The sequence below is a fragment of the Littorina saxatilis genome, linkage group LG7 (genome assembly GCF_037325665.1).
Source record: "Littorina saxatilis isolate snail1 linkage group LG7, US_GU_Lsax_2.0, whole genome shotgun sequence".
Classification (NCBI taxonomy): Eukaryota; Metazoa; Mollusca; class Gastropoda; order Littorinimorpha; family Littorinidae; genus Littorina; species Littorina saxatilis.
In genome coordinates this window covers 13,099,424-13,112,710 of record NC_090251.1, presented here as the reverse complement: position 1 = coordinate 13,112,710, position 13,287 = coordinate 13,099,424, and the positions used below count along the sequence as shown (strand labels likewise).

Genomic DNA, 13,287 nt, shown 5'->3' with positions numbered 1-13,287 from the left:
AATTATTCCGGGGGCGGCTGCTTTATATTCTTTTATACGGCCCGGTTTTGATAAATCAAGGGAAAAATCCAGAACTCAGGAAAAAATGTGAAGGCGGGGTGTAATCACGTTTAGGATGTAAGAAAAAGGGACGAAACGAAGTTTGTCTGTCCAAGTTGGTGGTTCGCTTGAGCTAGGTCATGGGTTTGACTCAGAGGGGCGGAATGATGAGTGTATAATATAGGTCTATTCTGTTCATGACGCTAACTAGTGGCGTTGACGAATTTAATTCATCAAAACTCACTTGAAATTCCAACAGGGCACAGAGAGCAACAAGGCTGTTAATTTTTGGTATAAAACCAAGTGGAGGGAGTGTCTTATGCCCAACCAAACTTTAAAACCAAGCCAAATGATCTGAGATGGTGGGCTGAACTGGGTTTTTTTTTCCTCGAGAATACTGACCTCCAATGCCAAAGACAGACACAGCAGCCAGCTCGGGCGAGGTTGAGTGGTGAGGGAGGTAGAGGGATCGCTCACACTGCAGGACGTCGCTCAGTCCCAGTCCCCGAAGGGCGTACCCCCGTCTCCCCCCACTACCATCCGTTGACGGCGATGCTGACGATGATGTGGTGGCGGTGGTGGAGGTGAATCGTGGGAGGGTGGATGAGGCTGCTCGAGGTAGGTTTGGGTGTTGAGAGGGGCTGCTGCCTTGGTCTGGCAGAAACTGTTGACAGAAAGAAGTGAAAAGTCCATGATTAAAAACTGACATGGATTCTTACATTGATCATCACCATGACGATTGTAGCCTTGGACGAACTGAGAACAGATTTGCAAGGTCTTCCGTGCCCTTCCGCTAGACTATGTCACAGTCAGTCAGTCAGTCAGTCTGTCAGTCTGTCTGTCTGTTTGTCTGTCTGTCTGTCCGGCCGTGTCTGTCTGCCTGTCTGTCTGTCCGGCCGTGTATGTCTGTCTGTCTGTCTGTCTGTCTGTCTGTTCGTCCGTCCGGCCGTGTCTGTCTGTCTGTCTGTCTATCTGTCTATCTGTCTGCCTGTCTGTCTGTCTGTCAGCGTCCCCCCCCCACACACACACACACACACGCGTGAGACTGACACACACAGAGACACAGAGAGACAGATACAGACAGACAATGACACCGCGATAACTTAGGGGAGTACACAAGTTCACGCTCAAAACAAACACTGTAGAGTACAGATTATTTCATCCTCCGGAGTTCTCCAGGGATTTGTCTTGCCCTTGTGGTTAAAAAGGCACAGAATTTACACTCACGCAAGTATACGGAGACAGCAAATGAAACAGACATCGTGTCCACCACATTGGGGTGTGCACGTTAAAGATCCCACGATTGACAAAAGGGTCTTTCCTGGCAAAATTGTAATGGCATAGATAAAAAAAATGTCCACCAAAATACCCGTGTGACTTGGAATAAAAGCCGTGAAAAGTAGGATATGCGCCAAAATGGCTGCGATCTGCTGGTCGATGTGAATGCGTGATGTATTGTGTAAAAAATTCCATCTCACACGGCATAATAAATAGATCCCTGCGCCTTGAGTCCGAGTCTGGAGATACGCGCGCGATATAAGACTTCATATAACATAACATGAAATTAAAATACAAGCTAACTCTTTGAATCAAAATTAAATCAAAATAAATATTAATTCACACAAAGAATCAAAATTAGAGTAAAAAGAGCTCTAGTGAACGACGAAGAAGAAGAAGAAGAAGAGTAAAAAGTATATGCTTACACAAAAGATCAAAATTAGATTGAAATAAAAACAAACAAAAAGGATCAAAATGGCATTTGAACACAGGCAAAGACAAAGGCTCACAATTTAATCAACATATGAAACCCTACACTAACACCATGACCCATTTTTGGCGAACGAGTAGCACGAGCACTGTCACCGACCTGCATGAGAGTGTTGAGCGCGTGGTTGAGGTCTGCGTTCTGTTCCTTCATTTCTTCCATGGCCAGCTGCTGCCTCACCACCAGTAGCTTCAGTTCGTTGATCTGTTGTTCACACGTTTAACCAGGTGAACTCTCATATGTGTATACATTGGGAAGGTCTTTGTTGCTTTATTCGATATTGTCTTGTTTCGGGTCAGTTTGTTCGTTTGATTGGTTGTTATTATTTGTTTTTGTTTTCATCTGTTTTTTTTTTTATTTGTTTGTTCGTGTATGATCTTGCAAAATCAGCGGTTGCAAAACCTAGAAAAAATAGAGACGATCATGTACGGACAACAAGACAAGACAAGACAAGACAAGACAACCCAACACTGACAACACAGCACAACACAGCACAACACAGCACAACACAACACAACACAACACAACACAACACAACACAACACAACACAACACTGACCTTGTTCTGTTTGGCCAGGTCTAGCGCCATGTAACGCTCTCGGTGCACGTGCACAGACAACAAGGAGTCCAGGAGACTGGCCAACCGGCTGTCATTCTTCGCGGGGTCACTCGCCGCTGATAGGCACACATATTATAAGCATCACCCACAAGCCTATTCGTCAGCATGGACATGTTCTGTGCTTTCTGTGTGTGAGTGGGTGGGTGGTTTTTTTTCGACTGATCATGAGAACCCACAGAACATTATCTCTTATAAATGGAAATGGACCATCAATTAAAAAAAAGAACACACACACACACACACACACACACACACACACACACACACACACACACACACACACACACACACACACACACACACACACACACACACAGACACAGTAAGACTAAGAAGGGACGGAGGCTAAGACAGAACATGACTAATCGCCGAATGATCCTCACAAGAAAAGTCCAGTTAAATATTTTATTAAAAAACAAATTCCCCATATATACCTGTCAGCGAATGTTTCTTCTCGTCCAAGTAGTTGAGCACCTTCCTCCTGAGAAACGCCGTCTCGTTTCTATGGCAACGCAGCGTGGCGGCAAACTCCTGCTCCTTGAGCTGCATCTGCTGATGCAGATCGTGACGTTGCTGCCTCAATGACGTAATCACGTTACGTGATCGCGCCAGCGCTTCGTTCTGGCGAGTGGTCCGACTTGCTTCCCTTTCACGTGCCGTCAGAACGTCTGCAGAGAGAGAGAGAGAGTGAGAGAGAGAGAGAGAGAGAGAGAGAGAGAGAGAGAGAGAGAGAGAGAGTTAGAGTTAGAGAGAGAGAGAGAGAGAGAGAGAGAGTGGGGAGGGGGGGGGGGGAAGAATGACAAGAGAATTAAAAGAATAGAGTAAGGCCCGGCGCTCACCTATGTAACTTCAGCAGGACAGACAACGCACTGCAGATTATCTTAGCCCGCTACACGTTGCGTGAAAGGAAAACAGGTCAAGTACTCGTCATAATCCCTATCGCAGCATCAATAATATGCAGTGCGTCGTCTGTGCCGCTGAAACTGCGCAGGTATACTCTGCCCTTAAAGCAGTGATGTGCTTTTTTTACATGTGGCCCTCGTCCTAAAGAGAGACTGGCTTGTTGTTTTCAAAGCCCGGAGAGGGGGGTGGAGGTTGAGAGATAGAGAGAGAGAGGGAATGCGTGGGAGATAGACTGAGAGGGGGGAAGCAAAAGGGAAACAGAGAGTCATGGTTCCACGTTATATAGGTGAGCCTACCATCATCATCATTGTACCTGAGCATCGTCAAATGGCAACCTTGGACATAGTCACTGTTTAACATGCGATACGGTAGGTAAGCCCAAAACAAATAACAATAAGACTCGATCATTTCTCTGTAAAAACACAAAGTTGAAACAAAATGGCGATTGGCTGACCTCTGAGCTGTCGCTTGTGGTTGTTCCACATCACCCACAGCACCTGCCACTGCTCCATCATCTGGATCAACGCTCTCATCTCCAACACGTCGCCCCCTCCTCTCCCCCCTCCTCCTCTCCCTCCTTCTCTTCCTCCTTCGTTCTCTGCGTCATCAGCCGTCAAGCTACTCTCTTTACGAGCAGCCATCAGCGACTCCGATGATCTGTCGATGTTGCTTTCCGTACACACCTCTATGACATTGGCGGAGTCATCATCGCCGTTTTTGCTGGAGACGAGTGTCGGGAGAGAGCTGCAGCGGCCATTTCCAAACTTGACCTTGAACGTGTCCTTCAAGGTTAAGGTCAAGGGCGTGTCCATGAAGGTCATGGATTTATGTTTCGGGCTACTCCTCGAGGCGTGGATGGATTCGTGTGACCCACTTTTGGAGGTCGAGGTAGTCGTCATGTCCTCCTCTTCCAATCGCAGTATCTCGGAGCGTTTCGGTGTCCGGTCTTTTTTGCTTTTGGGCAATGGTGTCTGCTGATGTTTCTGGCTGCTTTTTGCTTCTTCTTCGCCGCCCATGTTCTGCAATTCTGTCTGAGGTATTGCCGCCTCAGTTGTTTCTCTGAGATGTTTGGAAGTTTCTTCCTTTAGACGTTTCGGGGACTGCTGCTTTGTCTTTTGCGGTTGTCCCTCCCCCTTTTGCCCCCAAGATGGTTTTGCTGACCAGTTCTCCGGACATTGTGTTTTGTCGTCGTGCCAGGCTGTTCTGCAGTGTGGCTGTAGTCTGGTCACGGAGGGTCTGTCACGATCTTCACCCGATTCTCGCTGACCGACAACTATCCCCGCGCTTCGTCTAGGTGGAGGAGAGGAGGGTGGGAAGTTCCTGCTGTTTCTCTCGCCGTCAAGCTCTGGCGATATGCAGTCGAAGAATCTGGGAGAAAAAAATGCAAAAGATCAAGGAATTAATTAACATGCGAGTTAGACAAATCTGTGTGTGCTAAGTCAAGAAGAACTAAAGAATAACGTGGTCGAAGTGTTCGCAGTGACCACAAACACTTAACGGGGTATAGCGTTCTTTGACACGGAGGCAGTTGAAAAACTTGTCCTGATTTGCTTTTACCGAGTCAGTGTCTTGTGTCCGAGCCCGCATGCAAATGAGAAATCACAACCACTCACCGTTCCTCATCCAAAGTTGACCGGTCTATAAACTCCCTCTCGCCATCTTTCATCCCCGCTACATCTTCCGCTTCCGGTGTCACGTCTTCGTCGTCCGCGGTGGCTTCGAGGTCTCGGAAGCGAGCCAGCGATTCCAGGTTTCTGCACAGGGCGCGAATCTGAGAGTCCAAGCCGCCTAGCAGGTCGGAGAGCGCTGACGTCACTATTGCGTCATCATCCTGATCGTCTCGCCCGACGTGACCTTGTCTTGAGCCTGTTGTGCCGTACCCTGCCTCGCTAGATTCAGATAAAAAGATGTGTTGTGACTGGGATAATCAGTTATGACCCTCTCTCTCTCTCTCTCTCTCTCTCTCTCTCTCTCTCTCTCTCTCTCTCTCTCTCTCTCTCTCTCTCTCTCTCTCTCAGTCTCTCTCTCTCTCTCTCTCTCTCTCTCTCTCTCTCTCTCTCTCTCTCTCTCTCTCTCTCTCTCTCTCTCGTCATCAACTCTCTGTCATTCTGTCTGTATGTGAGTGTCTGTCTGTCTGTCTGTCTGTCTGTCTTTCTATCTGAACTGTTTTAATGTCTGCCTGTGTACTGTTTCTGTAACTCTCTCTCTGTATGTGTGCGTGTGTGAGCCCAATATCAATGAAGAATCGAACACACACACACACACACACACACACACACACACACACACGCACACACACACAATTCACCTTAACACCTCTTCAGAACTAAGACCGGAGAACAGCCTGATGTGATGGTCGGACATGTTACAAATCTCCACCATGGACGAGTCGGAATCCTGACCCTCCGCGTCCGACATGGTCACCGTCGGACCCTCCGAACAGGTATCCGTGTCCTGACCTTGACCCAGTTCCAGGCTGCTTGTTGACCTTGACCCGTCCCTGACCTCGTCCGCCAACGCTTTCGTCGACCTTGACCTTCGCTGCGAAGTGTGCCGATTGCGTTTGGAGACGTCGTTGGGGTCGTTTTCGTCGTCGTGGTTACTGCAGTAGCTGTTGCTGCCTACGCTGGCGATTGTATCATGGACGGCATGTGTGTGCTCTCCTCGCAAGGAGGTCATCTCCGTCTCTCGATCTCGGTTTCCCAGACCCGAGGAGAGATCTGTGCTGCCCGGAGTGGCCTTGGCCTTGGGATGATCTGAGTGCTGCTTTTTGCACGAGTTGTCCTCCTTGCCTGTCTTGGGTCGCAGTTTGTGTCTCAGGCTCTTCTTCTTTTTGTGGAGCTGCCGTAAGGCAAAAACACACAAAAAAGGTTACATTTTTGGAACGTTTGATTCAAGACAAAACAAGAAATTCCTCCGAGGTAGGAAAAACACCCCCGTTGGTCAAAGGGAAATAACCATTCTCACTGCCACCAACTGAGAAGGTTATTTCCCTTTGACCATTAATATGTCCCACTATAAGTCCTTGTAGAATCTTAATCCACCAATAACTCCCTAACCGTGTGTTTGACTGGTCCCAATTTTTGTAAGGACCGTCTCAGGAATGTATAGAACCTGTTCACCAAGTTTGGTGACGATCGGTCCGTTCATTCTTGAGATCTATATGCGAACACAAACACACACCCAAACAAACAAACAAATTTAACACATCGAGCGAAACCTATACACACCCCTATACCGGGGGTGTAATAACACGTTCACGAGAACCTCGACCTAACGGCCTTTAAAACGGACAAACAAAAGACACGACAGACAACAACAAGAATAAATAAATGTTGCTGTGCCAAGATCGTCGTAACGATGACCTTAATCGTTCAGAGGTACAATACGGTACACATAACAAGGTTTATGTTTATGTTCTAGCTGTTGTCATTTTCGTTCATATTAAAATAAACCTAGCATACTGAGCTAACAGCAAGCTGGTGTACTGCTGTACTGTGGGGTAACTATAAAATAATATATGTTTCGAACTGATGGCAAAGAAAAAGAAAAAGCAATACTACTTACAACTACTACTACTACTACTACTACTACTACTACTACTACTACTACTACTACTACTACAGGCACGGTTGGCCTAGTGGTAAGGCGTCCGTCCCGTGATCGGGAGGTCGTGGGTTCGAATCCCGGCCGGGTCATACCTAAGACTTTAAACTGATTGGCAATCTAGTGGCCGCTCCGCCTGGCGTCTGGCATTATGGGGTTAGTGCTAGGACTGGTTGGTCCGGTGTCAGAATAATGTGACTGGGTGAGACATGAATGAAGCCTGTGCTGCGACTTCTGTCTTGTGTGTGGCGCACGTTATATGTCAAAGCAGCATCGCCCTGATATGGCCCTTCGTGGTCGGCTGGGCGTTAAGCAAACAAACAAACTACTACTACTACTACTACTACTACTACCACTACTACTACTACTACTGTTTCGAATAGCATTAAAATGCTGAAGAGACGATAAACAATAAAAAATACCACTACTATACTAGCCTCCTACTTCGCATTCGTGCTGCAATGCGGCGAGGTAACTAAATCACTTATCTGTTGACAACTATGGATAAGAAAAAAACCGTTTAGGAAATTCTAGAAAATGCTTGTCTAATAAAGTATGTACTTACTATGATAGCGTTCGATTCAAGTTGCCCTAGCTAGCAATATTTTAGCCGGGAGGAAAAACCGAACAAACCTCTCTCCATTCCGGTCCACTGTGGCCACGCCCTCTCCCATGTTTCCGTTCTGTTGGGTTCGGATCCTCACAGCTGTTAAGACGCGCATCCCGGCTGGGCGATTCGCGACGCGTGTGGGAAGTCTGTTGTAGATCTACTTGGAGAGAAGATTTAGATCTACATTTTGATCCTTCAGTGGTGTCTTCCATCTCCTCGCGCACAACGTTCGAACCCAGGATGACAAAGTCGTCCTCTATTCTGTCGCCACTCGATGTCGTTGAAATGCTCATGATCTGGTAATTAACTCTTTGATTACCACCGGGCTTAGTTTATATTCGGAACTGAGCTAGAAAAACGTGTGGGATGAAACATTTTTGTTCTCATCTTCTTCAGACGGTCTTGCTTGATGCTTACGACACAACTATCGTCGATGATGACGTAATGACGAACACTGCGTCATTTGCTCCTTGATGTTTAGCTTCTCGGTTGTAGTACTCCGACAGAAAAACGTTCTGCGTCTTTGTTTTTTGTGTGTGTTTTTTGTTTGTTTGTTTGTTTGTTTGTTTGTTTGTTTGTTTGTTTGTTGTTGTTGTTGGTGGTGTTGTTGTTGTTTGGTTTGTTTGTTTGTTTGTGTTTTGTATTGTTGGAGGGGGGAGGGGGGGTGGGGACAGGGGCTTTAGTCGGATCATTAGCCTATATATGCCAATGTGAACCCAGGGGCAAAAAACAAAACAAATACCTTTTCCTGGCTACAGCCTGTCAAAAGATCACATTAAAATCTGATTGTATTTTTGTATGTTTTGGGTGTTTGTTAAAGGCACAGTAAGCCTCCCGTAAACCATCACAGATACGGTCAGGCTTTTACACACAGTACAAACACCCTTTCGTTTAAACACTCACCGCTTGAGAGCATCCTAGGTGCCCTACGTAAAAAGCGAGCAATTTTCAAAGAATTTATTTTCGTGACAGCTTGTTAGGCCAAAACAAACATTCTTAAATCATAAAAGAATTCTTTTTTCATCAAGACAAGATCAGTACAATTCGAAGTTTTGAAAGTTTGAAAAAAGAAAAGCCCGAAAACGTGTCACGCAAACCATCTTTCTCGTAGCAGACGACGGTTGCGCCTAGCGCCCGTTACTCTGAACTGTCGACTTCCACCGCTCTAGTTCGTGTGAATCGCAGATGTTTGTTGCGTTTAGATTCAGAGGTACACAATAACTTGCTATTGCAGACACGCTTACAGCGAGTCGCATTGAAATCACAAACGACTACATTGTGAAAAAAGAAAACTGGATCACACGGGTTCGCGATGGTTCAGGGGTAAGATAAACCACGCAAAAATACATTCTTTGGAAATTGCTCGCTCTTTACGGAGGGCACCTAGGATGTTCAAAAGCGGTGAGTGTTTAAAATGAAAGGGTGTTTGTACTGTGTGTAAAAGCCTGACAGTATCTGTGATGGTTTACGGGAGGCTTACTGTGCCTTTAATCGTTTTTACATTTAGTCAAGTTTTGACTAAATGTTTTAACATGGAGGGGGGAATCGAGACAAGGGTCGTGGTGTATGTGTGTGTGTGTGTGTGTGGGGGGGTGTCTGTGTGTGTGTGTGTGTGTGTGTGTGTGTGTGTGTGTGTGTGTGTGTGTGTGTGTGTGTGTGTGTGTAGAGCGATTCAGAGTAAACTACTGGACCGATCTGTATGAAATTTTTCATGAGAGTTCCTGGGTATGATATCCCCAGATTCTTTTTTCATTTTTTTTTATAAATGTCTTTGATGACGTCATATCCGGCATTTTGTAAAAGTTGAGGCGGCACTGTCACACCCTCATTTTTCAATCAAATTGATTGAAATTTTGGCAAAGCAATCTTCGACGAAGGCCGGACTTCGGTATTGCATTTCAGCTTGGAGGCTTAAAATTTAATTAATGACTTTGGTCATTAAAAATCTGAAAATTTTAATTAAAATCATTTTTTTATAAAACGATCCAAAATTACGTTTATCGTATTCTACATCATTTTCTGATTCCAAAAACATATAATTATGTTCTATTCGTATTAAAAACAAGCTCTGAAAATTAAAAATATAAAAATTATGATTAAAATTAAATTTCCGAAATCGATTTAAAAACAATTTCTTCTTATTTCTTGTCCGTTCCTGATTCCAAAATCATATAGATATGATATGTTTGGATTAAAAACACGTTCAGAGAGTTAAAAAGAATAGAGATATAGAAAAGCGGGCTATCCTCCTCAGCGCAACCGCTACCGCGCTTTTCTGTATTGTTAATTTCACTGCCTTTGCCACGAGCGGTGGACAGACGATGCTACGAGTGTACGGTCTTGCGGACAAAATGCTTTGCGTTCAGTTTCATTCTGTGAGTTCCGCGACTGAGCTTGACTAAATGTTGTATTTTCGCCTTACGCGACTTGTTTTGGTATCATAATTATTCATTTACACAGGAGTCAGTTTAACAAGTTTATCATAAAATCTGCTTCGGTTCCAGCGAATGTCGTGTGTGCCAAATGTACGTACAAAGACGCAGACAGACAGACAAACAGACACAGACACACACACACACACACACACACACACACACACACACACACACGCACATGGGCACGCACACACACGCACACACACACACACGCATGACACGCACACACACACACACGCACGCGGCACACACACACACACACACACACACACACACACAAACAAACAAACACACCCCTCCCCCTCCACCAACCCACTCATCCCCGAAGCCGAACAAGAATATGGCATTCAGTTGTTGCCAAAAAGCGCAGTTGTAATCTTGGCACAGTTCAGTGTCATCATACATTCCGGCCGGGACAGGTGAGTGCGTTATGGGGGCTTCCAGACGAGAACGGGAGCACTATTTTGTATTTAGTGTCGGTGTCGGTGCATTATTCTACGAAGAATCGGAGGTGCGAGCGCACGGTAAGCTTGCGAATGAAACATTTATCCCATGTGTTTATTTGCTTGTTCTCTGTTCCATTGCCGTTTGCTTGAGAAAAGGGTCTATCACATTTTTAGATGGGAGTAATGTGTTCAACTGTTTTTCTACCGTTTTAATTAAAGGTCACTCTTGTTTTGTTACATCATTCTAAAATGATAATGTGGCTTGCATCTAATTTGTATCAATTCAGACATTTTGGTGGAATGGAACCGGATAAATATTGTTAAACTATCGGACCGGTCAATGTATTTTCTTTCCTTATACATTGCGCATCTCTCCTTTCTAGCCTGCATAGAGTTTAATTTAAAGTTAAACGACATTGTTTTCTTGATCACGAAAGGCAATTGCTGTGTTATGTTAAAGTAAGCCTCTTGTTTGCTTGTTAACTTGTATTACTGTTTCTTTTTCTCTCTTTCTCCCTTTCTTTTTAGTCTTCTTTTTGAGTGTTTGCTAGCAATGATGGTCTGTGGGTGTTTTTTTTAAACAAGATTCGATCGACGAAATGTTTACTGTGACAGTAACATACATCATGATTGATAGTTTACTGCGTACCTCACACGTCAATACACAATATTGATGAAAATAAGTTTTTAGAAATAATCTGAGGCATGTGCCTGTAGTTTAGAATCCTGTTAACCCGTTGCAATTGCTTGGCCAACCTCTCATATGTCTGTGGGCCAACCTGTAGCTTTCGCAAAGATAGCTCCAATCATCTGAAGTGATGCAGCAAACTAATTAGACTAATTAGGCCTTGGCTAATGAATGGATGGAAAACGAGTGTGTGTTTGAGTGTGTGTGTGTGTGTGCGTGTGTGTGTGTGTGTAAGTGTTTGTGTGTGTGTCACAGTGTGTGCCGGTGTGTGTGTGTGTGTGTGTGTGTGTGTGTGTGTGCCGTTAATTAAAGGTCCGGCGGTTTGAAAAAAAAAACTGATTATTTTTTTTGCGTAACCGGCCAAGCCTACGATAATAAACAGATGTGAACCATCGCCTTGTTACTGCTTTTTTTTTCTGAGCTTCTATTTTTACATTTAGTCAAGTTTTGACTAAATGTTTTAACGTAGAGGGGGGAATCGAGACGAGGGTGTGGTGTATGTGTGTGTGCGTGTGTGCGTGTTGAGCGATTCAGACCAAACTACTGGACCGATCTTTATGAAATTTGACATGAGAGTTCCTGGGTATGAAATCCCCATACTGTTTTTTCATTTTTTTGATAAATGTCTTTGATGACGTCATATCCGGCTTTTCGTGAAAGTTGAGGCGGCACTGTCACGCCCTCATTTTTTAACAAAATTGGTTGAAATTTTGGTCAAGTAATGTTCGACGAAGCCCGGACTTCTGTATTGCATTTCAGCTTGGTGGCTTAAAATTTAATTAATGACTTTGGTCATTAAAAATCTGAAAATTGTAAAAAAAAAAATTTTTTTTATATAAAACGATCCAAATTTACTACGTTCATCTTATTCTCCATCATTTGCTGATTCCAAAAACATATACATATGTTATATTTGAATTAAAAACAAGCTCTCAAAATTAAATACATAAAAATTATTATCAAAATTTTTTTTTCGAAATCAATTTAAAAACACTTTCATCTTATTCCTTGTCGGTTCCTGATTCCAAAAACATATAGATATGATATGTTTGGATTCAAAACACGCTCAGAAAGTTAAAACGAAGAGAGGTACAGAAAAGCGTGCTATCCTTCTCAACTACTACCCCGCTCTTCTTGTCAATTTCACTGCCTTCGCATCGAGCGGTGGACTGACGATGCTACGGTCTTGCTGTAAAAATTGCAGTGAGTTCAGTTTCTTTCTGTTAGTTCGACAGCTTGACTAAATGTTGTAATTTCGCCTTACGCGACTTGTTTCTTCTCAGTTCATTTCAAGTCTTTCTTTTTGGTGGGATGGGAAGGGGCTGGGGGTCTTATTGCTGTTGGGGACGCAAGCCGGCAAGCCACTGAAAACAGTCCACTAATGCGTCTTTGTTAATAGCATCATCGTTTGTTCTGGACCCCATAATCATAAACCCCTTTTCCTGCACTGACCTGCTTCCGAGCCGGCGTGTGTACCGGTGTGCGGACTCAAAGACACCTCAGCACGAAGTAAAACATAAAATAAAGGACCAGCGCGCTATTCTTCGCTGGAAGACCTGCGCTAACGGGACCCTGAAATAAGCAGCGCGTGTGCTGAACGGTCGGATTACCCATTAGGCATTACCCATAAAAGGAGCACAGGGCTGGAACCAACCTTGTTTCACGTGCGGGAATCCCTCTTCTTGCTGTGTGCGTGAGCGGCGGATCAGTTCATTTTGCGCTGAAAGGGGTGGCGGGTTGTATTATCTATCGTGTTTAGTCAAATTAAAGCTAAATTTTTCAAATAATTTGGATGAAAGTTATTCGTCTCGGGTTATTGTTTACGATAACGTAGCGTTTTGTGCCAGTTTTGGTCGTTTGCGAAAGTTTTCTTGAAACTTTGTCAAAACCTTCTTCCCCCTTTGATCTCGTCTGCCAGAAAGCGCGAGTAGAAAGTAGGAGGTGAATGTAGTGTGCACTGCTATAAACATCCATTGCAGCGACCAGGGCCTCCTACAAACATTCCAATCCTTGGTTTGGCGGCCATCTTGTTTCGACTTATCTAGGTAGGTTGCTTGTCGCTTGCTTGCTTTCTTGTGTTCTTCGCAAAGGCCGCCACGCCTGCTGTCTTTTGCCCTGTGCCTTTTCATATCAACAGGTATGAACATGTATTGCGCAAATGTGATCCGGGTGTGAT

General features: G+C 44.6%; 2 protein-coding genes across 7 annotated transcripts in view; one reads left to right on the top strand and one right to left on the bottom strand.

The window, feature by feature from the left end:
- The window catches only part of LOC138970297 (uncharacterized), an 8,759-nt gene extending 724 nt beyond the window's left edge, over nucleotides 1-8,035 (bottom strand). Inside the window, exons 1-8 of the mRNA XM_070342779.1 lie at nucleotides 7,566-8,035; nucleotides 5,635-6,167; nucleotides 4,940-5,215; nucleotides 3,781-4,694; nucleotides 2,858-3,091; nucleotides 2,364-2,479; nucleotides 1,907-2,008; nucleotides 442-703 (exon numbers count right to left, since the gene is read on the bottom strand). Coding sequence (XP_070198880.1) covers nucleotides 442-703; nucleotides 1,907-2,008; nucleotides 2,364-2,479; nucleotides 2,858-3,091; nucleotides 3,781-4,694; nucleotides 4,940-5,215; nucleotides 5,635-6,167; nucleotides 7,566-7,835 — 2,707 coding nt within the window. The 5' untranslated portion in view covers nucleotides 7,836-8,035. The remainder of the gene's footprint in view (nucleotides 1-441; nucleotides 704-1,906; nucleotides 2,009-2,363; nucleotides 2,480-2,857; nucleotides 3,092-3,780; nucleotides 4,695-4,939; nucleotides 5,216-5,634; nucleotides 6,168-7,565) is intronic.
- Nucleotides 8,036-12,998: 4,963 nt separating this feature from the next.
- Nucleotides 12,999-13,287, top strand: part of LOC138970722 (troponin T, skeletal muscle-like) — a 33,197-nt gene continuing 32,908 nt past the window's right edge. For 2 of the 6 annotated variants that reach the window (XM_070343215.1, XM_070343210.1), the window contains exon 1: nucleotides 13,001-13,156. The gene's annotated coding sequence lies outside the window, so the exon portion shown is untranslated. Of the gene's footprint in view, nucleotides 13,249-13,287 lie in introns of all 6 variants that reach the window. The other 4 variants (XM_070343213.1, XM_070343216.1, XM_070343212.1 and 1 more) reach the window with 4 other exon arrangements.